This window comes from Lissotriton helveticus, chromosome 2_1, assembly GCF_964261635.1.
Source record: "Lissotriton helveticus chromosome 2_1, aLisHel1.1, whole genome shotgun sequence".
NCBI classification, from domain to species: domain Eukaryota; kingdom Metazoa; phylum Chordata; class Amphibia; order Caudata; family Salamandridae; genus Lissotriton; species Lissotriton helveticus.
The window spans coordinates 507,523,565-507,547,107 of NC_136059.1; the positions used below are offsets into that span (position 1 = coordinate 507,523,565).

Sequence of the window (23,543 nt, forward strand, 5' to 3'; positions counted from 1 at the left end):
AGTACCGAGATTTAATGTTGCTTAGTGTGGACTATTTGTCCCGCCTCTGTTTTTGCCTCTCTCCCATTGGCTGGCTTCCTAAACGGAGGCCAGCCATTGGAGGAGAGAGCCATCCCTCCAAATAGGCTCCGTCTTTTTCGGATTTGGGGGCGTACGTTTTGCTGTTGTTTAGACTGTGACGTTGTCTGTCACTCAAAACAGCAAAACACGCCCCCGATTCCGAAAATGGCCGTGCGTTTCTCCGAGGCATTTTCTCCTTGCCTCGGAGAAACGTGGTGGTGTTTTCGGAGCTGCTCGCCTCCCTTCCCTTCTGCTTTTAGGAGCTGCTCGGCTCCGCTCGCCTCCCCCCTTCCCTCTGCCCACCTCCGTCGCGCTCTCGCCTCCCCCCCCCCCCTCTGCTGCAACTCTCCTCCGTCGTGCTCTGCCGCTCCCCGGCCCCCACCCCTCCCTCCCGCCTCCTTAAAATTATGTTGTGACCTCCCTATTCACGGGACTAAACTTTTGAAAAAAATTGACATCTTCACCGGTTTTCACGGTGAGGCCACGTCTATTCAATGAGACTTGGCAGTGCTCTAGGAGCTACAGGGTGACGTCAACCACCCAGGCTTGTCTTCCTAATCACACGTCTGATGTGGTCAGTAAGCCATCTATTGAAAACAACGACATACCAAGAAGGTCTGTCACTGGTTTGGGAACAATTCGGGCAACGTCCTGCAGACTACAAGGAAGTGCTGTGCTGTAGAGAAGAGAATGAAGAAATGTAAACACGTTTGTTTTTTTCGTAAGTAGCGGTATTGTTTGTTTTTGTCAAAATGAAAAATGGAGCAATTTGTGGAAGCCTGCGCCTATCAGAAGAGCTTTTAAACGCTGCCACTTACCAATGGTGAACGTCTGTCAGTGTGGTGAGGCGTGCTTAGAAAGTTCTAAGTGCATTTGAGATGCATACCTGAGAGGAACTTGACACAAAGTTGGGTTTTGGAGCCTAATTACTATTTTGCATTGGGTTGTTACCAAGTATTATATTCTGAAATGTGTGTTATGGCAATGATTGCATGCGGCAAATGACTTCCGAATGCGATTGCTGTAAATGCATGGTGTAATGTGATTCTATACCTCAAGGTGACTTTCACAGTTGAAGAAGTATGCAGGTATCTTGGGGAGCCGGTCTGTAAGCAGGGTGAAGGGGAAGAACATAAGTGGTTAGTATGTTGTTGGAGTACGTAAGGACACAATGCCTGTGAGGCACCTATGGTGCATTGGAGTACGTAAGCCTTAATGCATGTGATGCTGATGAGGAGTGTTGGAGCATGAAAACACAACGACTGTGATGCTATAGAGGTGCATTGGCGCACATAATAAAGCATTGGCTGCGATGCTGTCGTGGTGTGTTGGGGCTTGTAAGCACGCGATGGCTGTGTGCTGTTGTAGGGTGGAGGCAGGAGTGACAACTGATAAGTAGCCTGAGATGGGGATACATGCTTATGGTGGGGCATCATTTACCTACATTTTATCTTGATCTGTAACCTGGCTTCATAAATAAGCTACCTACGCCAATTCAGGAGTCTGCACTTCTTTCTGGAATTCTACACTGGCAACAAGGACGGGACTAAACTTTTGAAAAAAATTGACATCTTCACCGGAAGCCTAGCAGAGAGTGGCGTGAAAGAAAACTGCCCCGGGTTATCGGGCATAGTCACCCCTTTGAACCAGCCCCTCTCCCAGGCATAGAGTGCAGTTATAACGGGCTTCGACTACTACTTCATGCAACACACTATCTGCTGAGCGTCCTCTCGCCTCCCCCTTCCCTCTGCCCTCCTCCGTCACGCTCTCGCCCCCCCCCCCCTCTGCTGCAGCTCTCCTCCGTCGTGCTCTGCCGCTCCCCGGCCACCACCCCTCCCTCCCGCCTCCTTAAAATTATGTTGTGACCTCCCTATTCACGGTGCAACGCTGACCTCCACCCCGTGCAGAACTCTTGTCTGCGTATAGGTATTTATTGCAGCAAGAGAGATGGTTCACACGCCTGTCCTGCAAGCCTAGCAGAGAGTGGCGTGAAAGAAAACTGCCCCGGGTTATCGGGCATAGTCACCCCTTTGAACCAGCCCCTCTCCCAGGCATAGAGTGCAGTTATAACAGGCTTCGACTACTACGTCATGCAACACACTATCTGCTGAGCGTCACCCGAGTGAGAGGCCCCCCTCCTTACTTTCGCCGTTCCATTTACCTCAGGGGACGTGCGTACACCGATATCCAATTACGCAGCCCCCTGAAATAATCTTCTGAATGGCTGGCATTCTGGTCACCATGTTGACTTTCTCGTAGTTTTGGAAAATATTTCGTGATTTGATATTCCGCGTTTATAGTGAGAAGCTGTCACTTCTAGTGATGTACTTTTAGGGGATAGTAACTGGGCGTATTTGTGACACCCTCTCATCAATATTTGGGGCATATCAGAGGACCTACGTATTTATTAGGCACATCACCATTAGCAACCACGAGTTGTTGTTTGGTGGCAGCGTCAGCTTTAGTATACAGTGGGTAATATTTTATAAATTGCGATTGTTCCTTACAGAAGAATCGTCTATCCAGGAGTGGAGCGTGAGCCTCTCTTATGCCGCAAGAGATTTGCCCTCCTCTGCCTCTCGCATAGTGGGTGGAGGACTTGGTCCTCCAGTTCTATAATAATGCCATTACTGACTGCAATGACGTAATCGGAAGGCATGCAGATATGCAGCAGGGTTGTGTAAGCGGGGGCTAGCACAAGTAGCTTTGCCCGCATTTTGGGCAAACCCAGCAAATGCAAAGACTTTGTTTGTGAATAGCTCATTGGTTTATGTTACAGCAATGCTTGTAGTATGTTTCTTATTCTCTGTCCTTTAGGGAAGGAGATGTGTTATGTCTTAGGGCTTTCTCCCTTTCCCTTCGCGAGCTGTTCTCCCTGCGCGCGATCGGTATGACATCAGCTGGAATGTTGCCAGCTGAGTGTTCTATAATGACAGTTGACAACAGTTACTCAGAGTTGACTTAGCTTCTGTTCCAAGCACACTTGCATGTGGTGTGTTGTCACTTCAAATAATAAATATCTTAACGCTACATCTGGTTCCCGGAGTATTCTTTACAGCGGGGTAGACTAGTCGAATCTTTCATCAACCACAGTACCTGTACAGTTAAGGGTTGAGCGAGATGTAAATCACAGAGAGATCTTTGGATAAGGTGCTTAATTCATTTAGAGGAATGTTTAGGAGATTAAATTAGTGAACACGCAAGACCTGACTGACACCATTGAGTCAATCAGGTGATATTGCAAGTCAACAATTCTGGAGGTTCTGCAGATTGTGTTGATTCTTTGGATTTCCACTAATCCGTGCTTTAAATAGAAAAAAATAAGTGCAGGTACTCACCAAAAGGAGCAGTGGGCGGAGTTTAGGGCGGGCTAAGGGGGAACAAGGGGCGGGGTTAGCTTTTTGACCGTGCCAAGGTGTATGCACGAAATCTGCATGCATTTTATCAACCGCCTAAGGATTACATGCTGCTTCAGCCTGCCTTCAATCGAACCGGTGGCCTACAGCCCACTGAGCCATCTGTCCAGTAGTGGTACTCTTTTGTAACATGCACACGTCACTTTTCTCTTGTAACATACTGTTTGCTACCTCTAACATTTTGTTTGCTTTAGATACTTGCGCAAGTGCCACCATTGCCTCATGTAACATTTGTTCTTGTGCTGGAGTGTCTGTCATTTATTGCAGTACTAATACCTCTACTTGTACTTTGTATGCTTTTGTAACCTGCACACATCACTTTTTCCTCCTGTAATGTATTGTTTGCTACCTCTTGTATTTTGTTTGTTCACAATTGTCACTTTTGCCTCATGTAACTTAACCTTTGCTTTTGTAATTTGTTCACTTGTAATTTTCTCCTCATGTATCATTACTGTTCCTATTATGAAGCGCTCTGACACCTTCGGATAAAGTCTGCGCTATGTAAAAACGCATAAAATAAATAAACAAGTCTCTCCTGGAATATTTGTAAACCGGAGTTAGGGCCAGAGCTGACAATGTCTGTACTGGAGAACCAGGTGATGATCTCCACATTTTTGATTGGTCTTAAGGTCTGTCCAAGGTCGATGAAATAGGAATCGGCGAGTGTGGAAGTGTGCAAGAAAGCAATTCAGATGCTGGGCGACTGTAAAAGCCTTCCCATACCTTCTTTTGTTATGTCCTGAATAGTGCCTCCCACCGCCACCCATTAGATGTTACAGCCCCCTCTTTGCGCCTACTGTGAAAGATCTCTGGCTAAGCAAATGACTCAGCAGACACACCCCAGCTCTGATTTACAAAGCAGCTCACGCTGTGTCCTGGTGACGAGGTCCATTGATTGATTCCATGCAGTGCTTGAAAGGTGATGCCATAGTATAACTTGAGGGATAAAGGGAGCGCGCTGCCTCGGTTAATGATCCCCATGAGTACCGGTACTCTCTCTCTTCTAGAAAAAAGTGCCGGTACTCAAGGGGAGAAAATGAAGAAGTGCCAGTACTCAGTACCGGCCCATTTAAAGCACTGCCACTAATTAAGACACAGCCACAACGTAGTAACTCATTGTTATATGGAGCAACCCACCGCAACCTAAATAATGATGGTCTAGACAGGCAAATGTGGTACCAAACTGCCACCCTCTTCGAAAACGTTGTTAATGCTTACGCACCAAAAGCCATGCAATCCATGCCTTGGTGCTACACTTGTTCAAAATGGTGAGGCCGGCCACTGACAAGAAGAACGCATCTCTCCCAGTCACACTTTTTTCTTTTTAAAACAAATCATTTAAGACCGTGGGTCCAATTGAACGGGGCCAGGTATAACTTCTACGACACGCCGATTCGTTAAATGAAAGCACAGCACTGAGCAGGAGCCATGGGGTTACCGGGTTACTATTGTTTATGTGTTTATTTAATGTTGCAGTTTTATATAGCGCTAACTCGACCCGAAGGTACTGGAGCGCTTTGCATGAGCACCAGTTACGCTACACAGGTGCACATTCATTTTTGGCAGGCAAGGAGAGATTAAGTGGTTTTCCCAGAATTAAAGGATGTTGAGCCGACGCCAAGGCTGGAACCTGTTTCCCCAGGTCCAAAGTCAGCAGCTCTGGTATTAAGTAGATTTTACAGCACAGTAACTGTAGCACACAGCTTTTTATGTGGGCAGGGAGGGTTCTGGGGGACTCTTTGAAGAAGCATATCACAAACCAAACCCCAGGGCGCTCATTGCTGAACGTTTCATCCCCAATTTCCCGGCATCCATATGGCCACGCACAGTGATAACATATTAGAAACCTCCACACCCTTCCAGCCCAATGCATCTTATCGAACGAAGCAATGTTACCTGGTACAGCCATTACAAGTCCCCCCTATTCTACTGCAGGATTTGTGTAGCTCGTTGCCCGCTCCACAACTTCAAAACTTCCCCCAAACAAACGTCTTACGCCCTGGAGAAGCAAGCCGCTCGCGCTCTCTAGCCGGTGTTATTTTGGTGGCGCACCGGATCGTACCATTGCAGTTGCAGGGGAGCTTTGTGTCGTCTCCCTAATACAGCTCGGTGGCCTCCGTGGACTGCGGTCACACCACTCACTGTCTGCAGTACGGGATTTTAGCTAACTCTGGAATGCAGAAAAAGGGTCACTATCCCCCGACTCTACCATCTACTAGTTTTTTTTGTTTACGTAGCACGGATCCCCCCCCCCCCCCCCCCCTAGCCTCCTGTGGAATGGTTCGAACTGATCTCCAACAAGGAAGCGTCAGGCGTCTAGAGTGTGCAAACGCGATTGTTTTAACGGGACCGCTGGAACACGTAGTTTGCATAACCTTGTCTGTGGGCGCGTTGAAAGCAGGACTGGTGGTGGCTGTTTAGCGGTGAAACATGAGCAACATTTATATCCAGGAGCCTCCTACGAACGGGAAGGTAAAGATGGGGGACTGTAAACACTGATGCACCAGCGAACAGCACGAAGCGCTGCGCGGTACCGTGTGACTGAGCGAGAGCATAATACTAAGCAGGCACTCCAAGGAAGGCAGTTGAGCCCAACGAGGGAGATTTATCACTGTTATGTATAGTCCAGTTGTGTCCACCCCAGGACACCGTATATGTTGCATGCGTCGAAGTCCTTTACAATCACCTGGGTACACGAAGACCGAAGCAGGCACATTTTTCACATGTACACCCGCCACGGTGCGGGGGCGTGCGTTTAACTCTCGCACAGCTTCATGCCTTAAAGCCGCGATCGTCACGTGTGAGACTATTAGCCAGTGCGTTTAAGATAAAAAAAAATAACATAGGATCTTTTGATCACTGATAATTAAAGACCTATTGGAAGTAATGTAACAATGTCTGTAATTAATGTGCAGTAGGCTGAAAACGAGATAGCAAAGGTGTTGTTAAACAAGACATGGAACCACGTAGGGACCTATATCTTGGTGATGGAGGCTTGCCATTGATGGCTACAACCCAGGTTACCCCGCTTACCATGTATACAACGACCTTCTTCCAGTCATTATGCAATTAGAGACCTAAAAAGGGACCAGTCATTGTTGTAGAACGATGATGGACACAGGTGGTGGAAAGAAAGACCTTTATTACAGTGATCGAAGTGGGGACAAATAAGTAGGGGAACTGTGGGCGTTGACTCAGGGGGTGGGAATAAGCAGAGGATTGGATTAGTGGGCGGAGTCGGAGGAGTGGCTAAAAATAGCAAAACACACCAATTTTTAGTGCATTTGACATTTCACTGACCAGTTACAGCTTATAACGTTATTTAATTCAAACAATAGATACACATGTTTATTTGAGGTTTAATATATACGTTGTTTATATTTAATTCATTTACAATGTGGGACATGTTTCCAATCACAGAATATTCCAAATATGCTTATAAGTGTAATCATAAGCCATTTGTCTCCGAGCCATGCAGTTTCTTTCATTGGCACTTCTCCTCCCTTTTTCAAACCACTTCTGAACATAAAATTCAGGTTTAAATTCTATGACAGGAGGCCCCACGATGTTTATGAATTAAAACATTAAAGAAGACAGACGATTTATTGATATTCTGTTGCACATCATTCATTACACTAAAGCCCCGTTCACATTCAGTAGTTGAGGTACAAAAGGTGTTTATAATGTACACCAATGGTTTCAGGCTTTCAGGGATGCAATTTTTATTTTGTTTGTACTCTCTGAAACCAAGGATGTACTGCCTAGTATCAAATACAGCGGAAGTAGCTGTACGTGTTTTCTGTAGCATGAGATTAGTTAAACGTCCAACAATGGAGTAGGGCTTCCTTTAGAGTTTAAAGGAAGCCTTACTCCATTGTTGGACGTTTAACTAATCTCATGCTACAGAAAACACGTACAACTACTTCCGCTGTGGGATAAAATACTATAGATTGATATTAACAGAATACCTTTTACCGTAACACGATGCTGAACAAAATGTTTTCAGAAACACGTGCTGCTGTACTTATCGTGCCAAATTAAAAGGTTTGATTGGGCAGTGGTCATAGGGTGAGAGGTCATGGAAAAAGACTAAGAACCAGTAGAGGGGATGGTCAGGTCAGTGAACACTGCACCCCGGGCAGGCTCAGATATAAGGGGAGAGAAGCAGAATAGGCTGGCGAACATAGAGGGTTAATGCAGCCGCCACCCATTAAAGGAACACAAACAAAATACCCAAATAAAATAATGAATAAACAAAGTACTCCGTGAAAGAACAATGGCATTATGCAGCATCCATGTTCTTTCAGTGCTGTAAGATTATGACTGTGCACACAGCAGGCAGATGCCTCATTTTCGCATTGGAAATAAAATTCAGGGGCTTGGTTTACAACCGAGTGATGATGAAAATCCATTGATTTTTGGAGTTAGTAGTAATTCCTTTGCTGAATAATTCTCTGCTGGAGAATGTGATGGCAACATTTCTTCTGTCACTGGGATAGTATGGTAGAAGTCAGTCTGTTTGAGGATTGCCCCAAATGGTGAGCCCCCTGGGGCAGGATGTACCACTTCCTACTCAACCCAGGGGGTTTTCCATCGCCACCTGACTCTAATTCTGTCCCCTGGCATGGTGGCCCCACAGTACATAACCTTGCCACCACCATTACTCATCATTGTAACAATTCTTCTCATACTCACACAGCTGACACAATCCACACCAGTCACATTACTCACCCACCCACACCGATGAAATCAGTCTATTCTCTCATACAATGACATCATCCAATGACGTCACAAAATGCCCTTTCGCTTGTGTCCTATTTTTACTCTGCCCACATCATTTGCACTACTTACACAGCTCAACCTGATTACCCCTCTGCGTCATAATGCTCACACACTCCTCCCTTATCATTCATGCAGCGCAGAGTGATTCACACACGATTTATAATTAATACACAATCCTCTGTGCCACCATGCCCACCAAGCCCTCTCTTTGGCCTGTGACTGTCATGCCCTACAATCCCTGACACCATTCCATAGGATTTCAAAGGCGTCATCTGTTAATAGCATTGTTGAAATAATGCAGACTGAAAATCCTGCCATCTTTTAGAGTGAACCATGGAACTTGTAAATGACATATAAAAGGGATGCATAGCATGGTCTGTAGAGACTTGGGCTGGGGTGTGCAAATAAACAAACACGCCATAGAAGATATACACAGGCACTGGTAGAAGTGAAGAAGGATTATACCAACATCGGTTCAGTGATTTAGAAAACTCAACTGAGAAATGCAAATTTACAGACACAAACTTTAACATAGAGGCAGTGTAAATAGAACTATGTTGGAAGACAATACCAAATTATCTGTCAGTGTTCACTGAATTATGCAGGAAGAATAGAAGCGAATCATGAAACATGTATGAATAAACACACATTTTGTGGCACATTATGTGGTTAAATTATCCATTCCTTATCCTGCTTCAATGCACATAGATCGTGATGCAAAATGGCATTATCTTGTGTAAAGGGAGAGAAACAATTTTATTAAAACTGCCCTCTCTACTGGACAGAATACATTTGTTTTGGTCAACATTAAGTATCCGAAATTGCACACAGGGGAATACAGACATGGAAACAAAAATAGCTTTTAATAAATGAAGTTTGTCATAATTCTGTACACCCCAATTATTTGTGAAATATCGGGTTTTTTGCCTTTACATCCTTGTGCTTGTAGAAGCACTGCTTTCAAAGAAGAACCAACCTTACATATTGTAATGCAAGCACTCCACAAAGGGGACCATAAGATGCAACACACTAGACATTAAAAAGAAAGGCGAAGTTTTGACATCCGCCTTGAAATAATCGCTTCTTTCAGAATGCTGCGATCTTTTATGACAAATTCTCAAACAGGAAGAGAGTAATTTCCAGGAGAGGCTGGTGGGGCTGGGTCAGCTTTTCAGTGGCTGGCTGGAGAGCAGATTTATAGCAAGTCACAGAGTCCCCCAGGTGACGTCCGTCAGTCTGCTTGACACCAGAGAATTTAGGCCCAGATCCTTTTACTGGGGTGAATGTATGACATTCTTCTACATTCTGTCCATCAACTGTGTTTTTTGCAATTTTCACCCCGAGTGGGCTGGGTATGCTCAGACGTGAGTCCCAGGCTCTCCACACCACTGGAGTCATGCTATCCAGGCTGATGAAGGCTGATAGCCAGAAACCGGTCCTTGGATGCTTGATTCCGGTCTGGGAAAGACATGGCTTGGTAGTTCGGACTGGACTGTTCCCATGAGGCACAGGGTCAGAGCTGATTTGCATTTAGCCAGTGTCTAACCCAGGGTGGTGTGGAGTGCAAAACAACGATGGATTTAGGCCCAGATCCTTGTACTGGGGTGAATGTATGACATTGTTCTACATTCTGTCCATCAACTGTGTTTTTTGCACCAGAGAATCATTGTCACAGGTCACAGTGGGGGCTGGCAGCGTTGTGAGGTGTGAATCACGGGCTCACAGTAGCCGCAGGGCCATCAGAGTAGCTGTTTTCGCACCATGCTACACTGATGGCCCTTTCAGTCTCACTTTGCAGGCCCATTAGACACAGCGGGGAAGGGGAGGAGGTCGGGCGCACTGCAGAGGCCTTCTGAATATTCACATTGCACCACTCATGCGGAAAAAAAAGGTGTACTTACTTTTAAAGTATGGCAATTTTACAGTCCCCGGTACGCTCTTTCAAAAGTAAGAAGTAGGGGAACAGACTAACATAATTTTAAGAAGTAGGGGCACGCCGTACCCTTTCGTCCCCGCCCACTTCTAACGCTGCTTTATTAAGATTAAAAATAAGGGCTCACGAGAACCCAGAAGAAATGAAGGAGCGATCCGGACAGAGCGGAAGGGCATCTGCCGGGCACCTCGGGTGACGTCACACAAATACTCTCTGAACATTCGGAGATGACACTTGGTGACATAGTACAATAAACATGGAAAACATACTTCACTTGTTTAACAGAAAGATAATGATAGGCTAGTACATTCTCAACTTCTTCCTTTCCCACAATGCAAAAGAGCACATAAAATAAAGTCATTCGAACACTTAATCCTCAAAACGCTTTGGCATCCTGATTTCCCTTCCAGACCTAGTTTGTGAGAACATGGTATTAGACCTGTTGTTGCAAGTGTTGTGATCATCCCTGTATTCTTCCCTGCAACTGGAATTAGTTTGTTTACTTGCGCAGGGGACTACCTCAACAACTGTATTCTCCTCAGCCTTTCTCATTTCTCTCTCGCCTTCATTCGTAGACATGTTTAAGCTTCCACTTAAGTCCAGATAACTTTGGTTACCTGACTTATCTTCCCATTCAAGTATACTCTCGTCAGGGCTTCCATCTCATTCAAACTTCCCTCCCATTATAATCTTTTCTTGCCCTTTCTTCAATTTGACTACATCATCTTTGCTACGCCAAACTTTCCCTTCTATACAAACAGCACCCCTGAATGCTTCACGCACACAAACAGGATCACTAAAGACTGATTCTCCCTTTGCTACCTTGAATGTTTTTTTTACCAATACCCAATCACCTCGTTCTATTTCCTTTTCTTTAGCTTTGTTAATCGTGTCAGAATATCTTTTGGTTTTCTCCTGCTTGGAAACAATACACTCACTGACTCTGAGTGCGTTATCCCTTATTTCATCTGGTGTCACATTATCTTTGTACCACTTGTTGAATTTGGGGGTAAGCTCATTGTTGCATTTTCTACCCCTCATCAAGTAAAATGGTGTGTGTTTAGTTGCATCGTTTGGTGTGTTATTATATGTGTTTATCTTTTCTCGTATGAATTCTTTGACATTTAATTTAGATGCCACCGCTAGCTGGATGCCCTCTTTTATACACTTATTCATTCTCTCCACCTGTCCATTACTTTTAAGACTATATAATGGCGTCTTTTCTTGCTTAATGCCTACGTCCTCTAAAAACTGTCATCTGTTTAGACACAAGTTGTGTACCATTGTCATATACAATGATTTTTTGTTGCCCCTCCATTGCAAAAGTTTTCTTAAGGAATTGTATTACATGTTCTGTGGTCACTATGCACAAACTTATAATGCACCCACTACGAATAATAATCAGTCAGTACAATTATATACTTGCAATCATCATGTAACACATTAAACGGTCCAGCAAAATCTATTGCAACTTTCGACCAAGGTCCATTTGGTATCTCTACCATCTGTAACTCCCCTTTGCTAACTTTCCAATGCTTGTCGGCTTTTAGACATTGTTCGCATTTGTCGATGTAGTTGCTTACATCGCTGTCCATTCCTGGCTACCAGTAGTGCATTCTCAAAATGCTTTTAGTGGCGCTGCTACCTGGATGACCTTTGTGAGCCAGTTTTATTAGTTTTAATCTTAATTTTGCAGGTGGCATGAACAGGTCACATCTTTTCAAGAATCCGCTTTCTATGGTTAGTTCATCACTTATTTGTTGGAAGCTTTTCAATTCATTTTGCAGATTTCTGATGGGAGGCCATTTCGTTTTTAAGAGATTCATCACTTTTTCCATTATAATGTCCTCCTTTTGGCAGTTTAACCATTCCTCTTCCTTTATTGATCCACTACACATCGCGGTGCCATCTATCAAAGCTACCACACACTCCGTATCGTCTAGTGATTTTCAGCTTGATCACTCACAGGTAGGCGTGATAAACAGTCAGCTCTGCAGTTCTGTCCTCCTTTTATGTGCCGTATACTAAAGGTATACTCTTGTAACTTGGATAATAGTCTTATTAATCTTGAGCTTGCCTTACCATTACCACGACCTTTCCCATCCATAATATACACCAAAGGTTTGTGGTCCATAACTATCTCGAATTCCTTGCCCCATAGATAGTTTGTTAATTTCTGCACTGCCCAAACACATGCGAGGGTCTCGCGTTTGATGGTACTGCAGTTTTCTTCTGTCTTATTTAACCTTCTGGATATGAATACAATGGTATTCTCTTTCTTTCCTTGAAGTTGGCAGAACACTGCACCTATGCCTTTTGCGCTAGCATCCACCGTGATAACATTTTTCAATTCTGGGTCATAAGGTTTCAAAGCTGGTGCTTCTGAAATATCTTTTTATGGTGTTGAAAGCATGGCTTTGTTCATCAGTCCACAGATAACTCACATTTTTACGTAGCAGTTTCATCAACGGCTCAACCTTGCTTGCATATTCTTGTATGAACTTAGAGTAATATTCGCTTAGGCCCAAGAATGCCTTCAAGGTATCTTTGTCGTTTGGTTTTGGGGCATCTCTTATTGCTTCCATTAGATCGTCTTTAGGTGTTATCCCTTCTGAGGTTAAGACATGGCCTAAGTATTCAATTTTGTTTTCCATGAACTTACACTTGTCTTTAGAGACTGTCATTCCTCTGTTTCCTAATACTTCCAACACCTTACTAAGTATTTCAAGATGTTCTTGCTTGGTTTTGGAGTGTATCAGGATGTCATCCTGGAATGCCTCAACACCTTTTATCTCTCAGAATAAGATATCCATTAATTTTTGGAATACTCCAGACGAGGAGGCAAGGCCAAATGGCAGTCTGATGTACCTGTACGCATCAAATGGTGTTATGAAAGCGGTTAATTTTTTGGACTCTTCCGTTAAACACACCTGATGGTGTGCTGCTTTTAAGTCTGTTAAGGTAAAGTACCTTGAACCCGCGATAGATTGTAGGATTTCCTGTATTCTTGGAAGCGGATGACCGTTTATGAGAATGCTCTTGTTCAGCGACCTGAGATCCACACATAATCTTATTTCACCTGTTTTCTTTTTTTTTTTTAGAAACCACAATCGCTGACACCCACTCAGACGCATCTGTTTCCTCAATCACCCCTTCCTTGCTTAATTTTTCGAGTACTTTTTTCAACTCACTTTTGACTGATAATGGTACGGTTCTTACTTTATGTTTAACAGGCTCTGCACCTTCTTTTAACTTTATTTCGTGCGTAAATCCTTTTACACATCCTATCTCATTTTTGAAAACTTCTTCATGCATTTCCAATACTTTTCCCAATCCTTCCTGATTTTCCTCTAAACATATATTGTTCACAAACTCCTCTTTTAGTATTATTGGATCTTTAGCTCCTCGCTGCAAAATCACTCATAACTTCGCCAGGTCTTTCCAGCCCACCAAAATTCTACCTCTCTCTGCGACATAAATTTTGGCGTTAATTACCCTTCCTTTGAACGTAAGAGTGTCGCAAAAATATCCAACCATATCTATATCCTGCCTTTGGGTTTATATCTGTTTCATTCAATCCTACATTTTGCCATTTTTCCTCAAACATTTTGTCAGGGATGATTGTTATTGGGGACCCAGAATCCGCTGTGAATTGAAACTCAACATCTCCAATCATTACTGTACCTATGGGTCCATTTATTTTGCCATCAGCAATTTCAACAGATAATACAATATTGGCATACATTTCTTCATCATAATCACCTACAGCATTTACTTTTACATTCCCTGTTGTTTTCTTTGTTTTGCACAAAGTAGAGTAGTGACTACATTTTATGCATCTCATGCACTTCTTACCAAGAGCTGGGCATGTCTTACAGTCTGCTAAATGCTCCTGTGATCCGCATCTGAAACAACTCAAATTCCTTCCTCCTACCTTTTTGTCACTCCAACTTCTTTCATAGCCTTTATGTTCTACTTGTACAAGATAATTCTTTTGTGGATATCAGTGACCTTTCTATTCCTTTAGCAATGTCCACTACTTCCTGCAGTGTGGGATTCCTACATGCTAATAACCTCTCCTGTACTTTCTTAGAATAACAGTAGAATACCACTTGGTCTCTTATATATGTATCTGTCATTTCTTCAAATTCGCCATCTTTTGCTAAAACACGTAAACATGCTATGTATTCTCCTTCTTCTTTTTGCTTTATCAATGCGAATTTGTGCCCTCCTACCATAATATTACTTTCTTCTGCATATTTTTCTCAAGTCTTTTAATAGCCTTTTGGTACTCATTTAGCGGGATGAAAACCCCTGGTGGGCTTTCATACTCCGGCAAGCTGTCAAATACTTCTTGTCCTGCTTTTCCTAGAAGACCAAATAGAAGCGCTTTTTTCCTTTCTGCATCCTTTGCCATCAATTGACACTATGTAATTTTCAAATGCTCTCAACCAACTCTTCCACTTCATAACTGGTTTTCTAGGTTCCTCAAGAAAAAGCGCTGGCACACATATGTTATTACTTTGTGCCATATTTACTTTACTGTTTTTATTATTTCTTTTATTTTTCCTTATTATAATTGAATTCAGCACGAGGTGTTCACTTCCTTTTATATACTTTCTTCTCTGAACATGTTTATTACTTTTCTTTTATGGTTAGAGTTAATCCTCCCTCATGTAATGTTTATCTGTTCAGGCTAGCTTCCCTTTTTGGCTTTCCTCACATCACGCTTTGGCTTGGTATTGTCCTTTAAATGCGCTCTGTTAAGTCCTTTGCTTCCTTCCTACGCCTAGCGGTATGCGTGTAAATTCACTTTCTATTTTTGAGCACACATGCTGCTTACATTTCCTTCTTATTTTCCATCCTCATGTAGCTTCCTGCGCGCTATATTCCTGTCAGGTAATTCTTTTAGTTATTCAAAATGGCTGCACGAACACTGCTACGGATGACGTTTATTGCTCTACTCCAATAGACACTTAGAGTGCGAGCTTACGTCGTTCCCGATATGCATCACGCGTGTTTCCTGACTGGATCTCTTCGCGCGGCTACACTGTCAACGTCACAGCGTGCAATGTTTTTTTTTTTCTCTTTAACTTACTTCGCTTCAATTCTTCTTCCATGCATTACCGAGTTCACCGCAGGTTTTCTTTTATCCGTCATGCGTGTGTAGCGTTACTTTCGCCAAGGATGTCCGTGAGCCCTCTTCTGTTACCCTCATTGCCAAATTTTTGTAGAACGATGATGGAGACAGGTGGTGGAAAGAAAGACCTTTATTAAGATTCAAAATAAGGGCTCACGAGAAACCAGAAGAAATGAAGGAGTGATCCGGACAGAGCAGAACGGCATCTGCCGGGCACCCCGGGTGACGTCACACAAATACTCTCCGAACATTCGGAGATGACACTTGGTGACGTAGTACAATAAACATGGAAAACATACTTCACTTGTTTAACAGAAAGATAATGATATGCTAGTACATTCTCAACAGTCATGCATATTCATATTTCGATATACCATATCCATAATGTTAGAAAAGTATCCGGTTATGATAATCATGAAGCAGAGAAGATAATTTTCTTCAATGACCTTTATTCAAGGAAACTCTGAGTGATTCATTCCCAGCTTACAAGTACAATGACCACCAACGGAAAACTGATTACCTCCAAACCGTAGCATACAATCAAAACATAACAAGAATATTCAGAGTGAGACAGTCATAAACTGCAACAGGAATACCATGCTCATGAGAGCCCCGCTCCATATACACGACACATCTCCCCCCCTTTAAAAAAAAAAAAAACACTAATAAAAAAAAAAGTTAATTCATGACAAAGTCCTTGAACCTCCCAGGAGGACGATGATCTCGCATCCTACTGGTAGGTAAACGTTTGTAGATAAAGTGAGGTGAATCATGGTTAACTGGGATATTACTGTGCTCCACATCTAAGAACACATTGCTGTAGGAATGGGTGGCTTTAAAACACCTTTGAACTAAGAAATTTTGTTAAGATTCCATACACTTCCATCCTCGACTCTGACAGCATTTCTGGAAACTTTGATGAATCTTTTTTGGGACTGACCAAACAGGAAAACCCATGGCAACCCCCTCTTCTTTTTTTATGCGAATTAGATCATCAATCACAATTCCTTGTTTACTCGCAGTACCCATTTTTCTTTCCATGACCAGTTTCATTTTTTTCTTGTAAGCTTTAACCTATCCGTGGAACTAATTCATAATCTACATTAGTGAGATTTTATCTTCACCTATTTTTTTTTTTAAACCACCAAGGGGCACCTTTAGTACTTAGTTTGTGTCCTCTTAGAAGTTCAAATGGACTAACTAAAGTAACAGAGTTTGGTGAAGTCCTGTATGCCAACAACATGGATTGCAAAGCATTACACCAGTTAAGACCCCCTTTAATTGATAATTGGATACCTTCTTTCACCACGCGGTTAAAACGCTCAACTTGACCATTGGCCTCAGGATGGAAAGCAACTATTCTCCTATGGGTAATTCCACACTTCTCAGGAAAACATTCCATTTCCTTACTAATAAATTGTGGTCTGTAGTCTGTGACAATTTCATGGGGAATGCCTTCTCTACAAAAAATATCATCATGAAATTCTGACATTTAGTGAAGTGACCTCCTTAACCATCTTGACTTCTAGCCATTTCGAATAGTAGTCAATAAAAACAATGCCAAAACTTTCATGTTTGGGTAAAACATGAAATGGACGAATAATATCCGAACCCAGTTTTCGCAATGGGCCAGGAGAAAAATCCACAGGCTGAGGCTCGGGACGTACAACAGCAGCTGACTTATCACTGTCCGAGCATTTTGCACACATGCACACGAAATGGTCAACTCATACATCTATACCAGGCTACCAAAACATTTCTCTGATCCATCTCCTGGTGAAAGAAATGTCTAAATGTCCTTCATGTGCCATTTCCACAATAGTATTTCTCGGGTAGATAAGAGGAATAATTGTATCACCTCTCATAATTAAACCATTCTCAACTGCCAATTTATCATGAACCTTGAAATAGCTCATCATGTCTCCTGATAGTTTTCTCTGTTCAGGCCATCCTTGTACTTTGTGCTTTTTGACTTTATTTAACTCAACATCTTTTGTCATTTCTAGAAGCCACACATCTTCACAAAATGTAGTTTGTTCACCATGCAAAAAATCGACATCACGCGTGGTGAATGCTTCTTCACAGTCAACCTCATGACTCTCTTCCTCACTAACTATAGTGTAGTGTAGTTCCTATATCCCTAATAGGCTCTGTGCATTGGAAAAATATACACTATAGTTTTGACATAGAACTGAAGTCAGTATGTCTTTATCGAGTACATTAAACTTAATTACTTGTGTGTGCCAGCTAACTCAGAGGCCACTAGAAACTTTCTCAAATGAACAAGAAGGGATTAGTCTCTGACAACCGCATAAAACATGACAACTTTGTTTCCCTTAGAGTCGGAACAATATCTTCAGAGTTGTGGAAACAATAGATTGATAAACCGTTTCACTCAGTCAATCGTGCATGCTTCGTTTCTACAGAGTTTGCACAGAAATAGAGACCGGCGTTTCAAACAAAAAGGGTTTATTGAACAGTCCTCTTTCTCATGCAAGAGATATGAACTGCTACAATTGTAAGACAGAATGCGAAGTATAGTGCGTACAGCATTAACAGTAATATAAAATAATACTGTAATAGCATGGTCTGTAGCTATGACATATATAAAAATACATACATAAATAACAGAGGCTAAAATACTCAACTGGTTCTTCTAAAATAATCCTACTCCAGTGTACCAACCTACGTCTAGTACAAGGGAAGAAGTAGGTGCTGTCTCAGCATAAGTTTAGTTTGGCCAAGGCTTGCCAGTGGTTTCTCTAGGTTCTAATCAGCTCCAAACCTTAGAATGAGAGAGGTTGGTATCTCTTTCCCAGGTCTCGATTTTCTACCACGCCGCAAGGGGAGTCAGAAACACTGGAGCTGGATTCTCGGCAAGGAGGATGACAGCATCTGGTCAGTGCGTGAGTTGGGGACTGGGCTTCCTTCGGGACTTGCTGTGGCGAGCCGCGTGCAAGTAGGTAGTCAAACCGCAACTTGCCTTGCCATAACAAGTGAAGGCATATTTCTACCTTGAAGGTGTTTAGGAATGCCGGTATTGACGTAAAAGTCGGGCATATGAACATCATGAATGAACCCCTAAGGAATAGATGTTCATGCATAATAAATGAGTTCTTGGAGAAATCAATATCCAGGCAAGGGGAAGTCCCTAAAGCTTAAGAGTCTGGTTTTCCAAGAATTTGTTGTGACGTAGGTGAACGGATGCAAGTAGCCATGCCTGTATTTGGTTGGTATGAGCTATGCCTAAATAAGAGCTGGATTTCTATGCCTATATAAGGGCAATATGAACTGTACCTATATAAGGGCATGAATCGGGAAATTCATACGGAATCTAAATCGATACACAATAATGGGTAATCTGGACATGCAATCTGCGTGTATATTAGCCTTCCCCTGTACATAACCTATCTGGAACTGGAAAGATTGCAACCTTGAAGCTAACCTAGCAATGCCTGCAGACATAGAACGTCCTCCGCCTGGAGACATCAGGAAAACAAGAGGTTTATGGTCCATTTTGAAAACAAATTTTATTTGACAAAAGCACATAGAGCGGAGCTCTGTAACCTAGAGGCTTCCGTAGTATCAATATACATTATCATGGCTTTGACACTTTTCTCATATAGAAATTAAAAAAATATTGAAAGGACTTGCAAATTATACAGAACAGAAGAAATAAAAGAACAAACGAAACCCCCCGCCCCCCACCCATCCACACTGTTAGCCAAGCAAAATCAAGTTGTACAGTCAGAGCATCAATCGTACGCCCGCTACAATACCTTACAAAAAGGATTCTATCCCACCTAATGTATATAGAATCATATAAAAATAAATAATAACCCCCAAAACAACAAGCATTGGAAATGCAATAGGTCTCGCAGCATTAGAGTTAGTGCTTTTAGAATTGTTTATGGGTTTTTTGTTGTAAATCTTTAGCATTTTTATTTCTTGTAGCCAATGCTAAAGAATTACAAATCAAAAAAGCCATAAACAATTGTAAAAGCTTTAACTAAAAATCCTCTGAGACCTATTGCACTGTGTGAGGGTGAGGTGTTGAGGGTGAGTGAGGGTGAGGGTGAGTGAGGGGTTGAGGGTGAGTGAGGGGTTGAGGGTGAGTGAGAGTGAGAGTGAGTGAGGGTGAGGGTGAGTGAGGGTGATTGTGAGTTAGGGTGAGGTGTTGAGGGTGGGTGAGGGTGAGGGGTTGAGGGTGAGTGATGATGAGTGAGGGTGAGTGAGGGGTTGAGGGTGAGTGAGGGTGAGTGAGGGTGAGTGAGGGTGAGTGAGGGTGAGTGAGGGTGAGTGAGAGTGAGTGAGGGTGAGTGGTTGAGGGTGAGGTGTTGAGGGTGAGGTGTTGAGGGTGAGGTGTTGAGGGTGAGGTGTTGAGGGTGAGGTGTTGAGGGTGAGGGGTTGAGGGTGAGTGAGTGTGAGTGAGTGAGGGTGAGGTGTTGAGGGTGAGTGAGTGAGGTTGAGGGGTTGAGAGTGAGTGAGGGTGAGGTGTTGAGGGTGAGGGGGTGAGGGGTTGAGGGTGAGGGCGAGTGAGGGTGAGGGGGTGAGGGGTTGAGGGGGTGAGGGTGAGGTGTTGAGGGTGAGTGAGTGAGGGTGAGGCTGAGGTGTAGAGTGTGAGTGAGAGTAAGAGTGAGGGTGATTGAGGGTTTCAGTGTTAGTGAGGGTGAGGGGTTGAGGGTGAGTAAGGGTGAGGGGTTGAGGGTGAGGGGTTGAGGGTGGGTGAGGGTGAGTGAGGGTGAGGGGTTGAGGGTGGGTGAGTGAGGGTGAGGGGTTGAGGGTGAGTGAGGGTGAGTGAGGGTGAGGGTGAGTGAGGGTGAGGGTGAGTGAGGGTGAGGGGGTGAGGGTGAGTGAGGGTGAGTGAGGGAGGGTGAGGGGTTGAGGGGGAGGGGTCGAGGGGGAGGGGTCGAGGGTGAGTGAGGGTGAGGGGTTGAGGGTGAGGGGTTGAGGGTGAGTGAGGTTGAGGGTGAGTGAGGGTGAGGGTGGGTGAGGGTGAGTGAGGGTGAGGGTGGGTGAGGGTGAGTGAGGGTGAGTGAGGGTGAGTGAGGGTGGGTGAGGGGTTGAGGGTGAGTGAGGGTGAGTGAGGGTGAGGGTGAGTGAGGGTGAGGGGTTGAGGGTGAGTGAGGGTGAGGGGTTGAGGGTGGGTGAGGGTGAGTGAGGGTGAGGGGTTGAGGGTGAGTGAGGGTGAGGGTGAGTGAGGGTGAGTGAGGGTGAGGGTGAGTGAGGGTGAGTGAGGGTGAGGGGGTGAGGGTGAGTGAGGGTGAGTGAGGGAGGGTGAGGGGTTGAGGGGGAGGGGTTGAGGGTGAGGGGTTGAGGGTGAGTGAGGGTGAGGGGTTGAGGGTGAGTGAGGGTGAGGGGTTGAGGGTGAGTGAGGGGTTGAGGGTGAGGGGTTGAGGGTGAGTGAGGGTGAGGTGTTGAGGGTGAGTGAGGGTGAGGGTGAGTGAGGGGTTGAGGGTGAGGGTGAGTGAGGGTGAGGGGTTGAGGATGAGGGGTTGAGGATGAGGGGTTGAGGATGAGGGGTTGAGGGTGAGGGGTTGAGGGTGAGTGAGGGTGGGTGAGGGGTTGAGGGTGAGTGAGGGTGAGTGAGGGTGAGGGTGAGTGAGGGTGAGGGGTTGAGGGTGAGTGAGGGTGAGGGGTTGAGGGTGGGTGAGGGTGAGTGAGGGTGAGGGGTTGAGGGTGAGTGAGGGTGAGGGTGAGTGAGGGTGAGGGTGAGTGAGGGTGAGGGTGAGTGAGGGTGAGTGAGGGTGAGGGGGTGAGGGTGAGTGAGGGTGAGTGAGGGAGGGTGAGGGGTTGAGGGGGAGGGGTTGAGGGTGAGGGGTTGAGGGTGAGTGAGGGTGAGGGGTTGAGGGTGAGTGAGGGTGAGGGGTTGAGGGTGAGTGAGGGGTTGAGGGTGAGGGGTTGAGGGTGAGTGAGGGTGAGGTGTTGAGGGTGAGTGAGGGTGAGGGTGAGTGAGGGGTTGAGGGTGAGGGTGAGTGAGGGTGAGGGGTTGAGGATGAGGGGTTGAGGATGAGGGGTTGAGGGTGAGGGGTTGAGGGTGAGTGAGGGGTTGAGGGTCGCTGCATCCCATCTTCCGTATTGGGGAACAAAGGAACGATCCGAGCAAGCTCCCTGTCGGGTCATTCTTAAACGCCCCTTTGAAAGCACGTCAGCGGCAGTGTTGAGCGCCAGAAGGATTCGCTTCAGGGAAGAAGAGCTGGCCGCTTTGTTTCGGCGACTGCAATCCAGGAATGTGAAGTCAGGCGAACTTGAAAAATAAAAGTCTGGAAAAATGAAATCTTTCTGCCCTAATTTCCCCCAAAAGAGCCTCCATTCGCCTTGGTCAGGTTTTACGTTGCACATCTGATAGAAATGCTGGATCGCCATTTACAGGGGCACGTCCTGCCTCTCCGCAGAAAGTACGTTTCTATTTCCAGGAAATAAGTGAGCGGCGCCAGACAGTGATGTCATCCAAGAAGTGCAACAGAGAAGCCACCACCACTGGATGCAGGATGCGTGCCTCGTAAAAGAAGCAACCTAACCCAAATCTGAGAGATCTAATACCGCATTAAAAAACAATGGCAAGTAAAAAAAACAAGCCATAATTGCTGCAAAATACATGTCGGGCGGAACACTATGCTAAGCACAGATTTTTAGCTTAGGTGTGTTTAAGCAACGCACTTAATTACTTTGGCCATGGCCCTCTGTGAGACCACCACCCCTGTGTTTTCATCTCACTTAAAGCCCTGCTGGGGAAACACTTTGAACCTAGCCTGCCTCAGCTTTTAGCGTGTGCTCTGTGGCTGTTTTTCATAAACAATTTCATGTGTCACATCTTTATTGGCGTGTTAATTAAAAAGCATTGCAATTATAGAATAAAAGCAAAAGGGCACTGGCAGTTCAACAGAGCTTTCAGACATATGTATAACCATAGAAGGACATTAAAACGTTTGAGATGAAAAGTGACCATCATCTGCAAGGCTATTTTAGTGCAACTGAGAATGAAAGTGGAATTCGGCACCAGTTTTCAAAGCACCAAACCTTATGGAGATTGCATGCGCCGTGCGACATTCCCAAGAATAAGCATCAGCAGTCCGAAGTAGTAAAACATAAGAGTTCGCTGCACACAGATTCCTACCTTGAGTCGCAACAGCTCCGGCTCAACTAACAATGTAGAGGGGACACTTTGCCAATCAGCGCAGCTCTTCTCATCGGGCCGACCCACAGCGGGAGGCAGACTTGTGCAAACTAGGCACCGTCGAGCCCCTATTTCTCTTGTGAATCACACGTACATGCAAAGCACGCAAAAACTTCTTTGAAGGAACATGGTAGCGACCTATCGACTTTGTCAGTGACTAATTCAAGTTGTTCCGCTGTCTGGCACTTCAGAGCCATTTGGATAGGGCAAGTAGCATAGCGACGGACTTTAACAAAACGGAGGGAAGAGAGGGGAGGGGGGAGGAGAAATGCGACACGGCGGGAAGGGGAGGGGGCGGAGCGGGTCAAATAAACAAACAAGCCGGAGGGAAGAGAGGGGAGGGGGGAGGAGAAATGCGACACGGCGGGAAGGGGAGGGGGCGGAGCGGGTAAACAAAGACGGACGTGCACGCGCTTTTAAGCTCAATGCGCATGCGCATTGAGCTTAAAAGTCACGGGCACTGCAAGGAATCGCCACGATTCCTTGCAGTGTGGATAAAGAGTAGATAAGTCGCAATACTCTCGCCTTGCTCGATGCGCATGCGCATCGACAGGCGAGACCTAAAAAGGGGGTGGGGGAGAAGATCAGAGCCGATCCGATCCCTGTGCTGGAACAGGCTCCAAATCTAGTCCCCGGTAGTATGCCCAGCGCTTCCAGATTTTTCTAGTGTTTATGGGGGCACCCCCTCGCTATAAAGATGGGAGCCTCCAAACCCATATATAAATATAGACCTGTCTTCCAAACCGAGATGGATGGGGCAACCGTTGCCTTCCAGGCTCGAGCAATGTCACGATTGGCAACGGTAAAGCCCAGGAGCATTAGGTGACGTTTGCAGGCATTGCCCCCGATATCATCCATAACGTGCAGGAGATCCAGCGTAGGTGAGTGAGAGAGGTCCCAACCCAAAAATTCTGACAGGCATGTCATTACTCCCCGCCAAAACCGCGCCAGCGCGGAACAATCCCATATGATATGAAGCAGAGTGCCCTTTTAATGGATGCAGCCTAGACACACCGGGGAAGCCACCAAGCCCGC

The 23,543-nt window shown here is 44.9% G+C and overlaps 2 protein-coding genes across 2 annotated transcripts in view; one reads left to right on the top strand and one right to left on the bottom strand.

Moving 5' to 3' along the window:
* Nucleotides 1-5,522, bottom strand: part of SREK1IP1 (SREK1 interacting protein 1) — a 135,220-nt gene extending 129,698 nt beyond the window's left edge. Inside the window, exon 1 of the mRNA XM_078675148.1 lies at nucleotides 5,373-5,522. Within this exon, the coding sequence (XP_078531274.1) occupies nucleotides 5,373-5,385 (13 nt within the window). The 5' untranslated portion in view covers nucleotides 5,386-5,522. The remainder of the gene's footprint in view (nucleotides 1-5,372) is intronic.
* Nucleotides 5,523-5,766: 244 nt separating this feature from the next.
* Nucleotides 5,767-23,543, top strand: part of CWC27 (CWC27 spliceosome associated cyclophilin) — a 1,032,773-nt gene continuing 1,014,996 nt past the window's right edge. Inside the window, exon 1 of the mRNA XM_078675149.1 lies at nucleotides 5,767-5,948. Coding sequence (XP_078531275.1) covers nucleotides 5,907-5,948 — 42 coding nt within the window. The 5' untranslated portion in view covers nucleotides 5,767-5,906. The remainder of the gene's footprint in view (nucleotides 5,949-23,543) is intronic.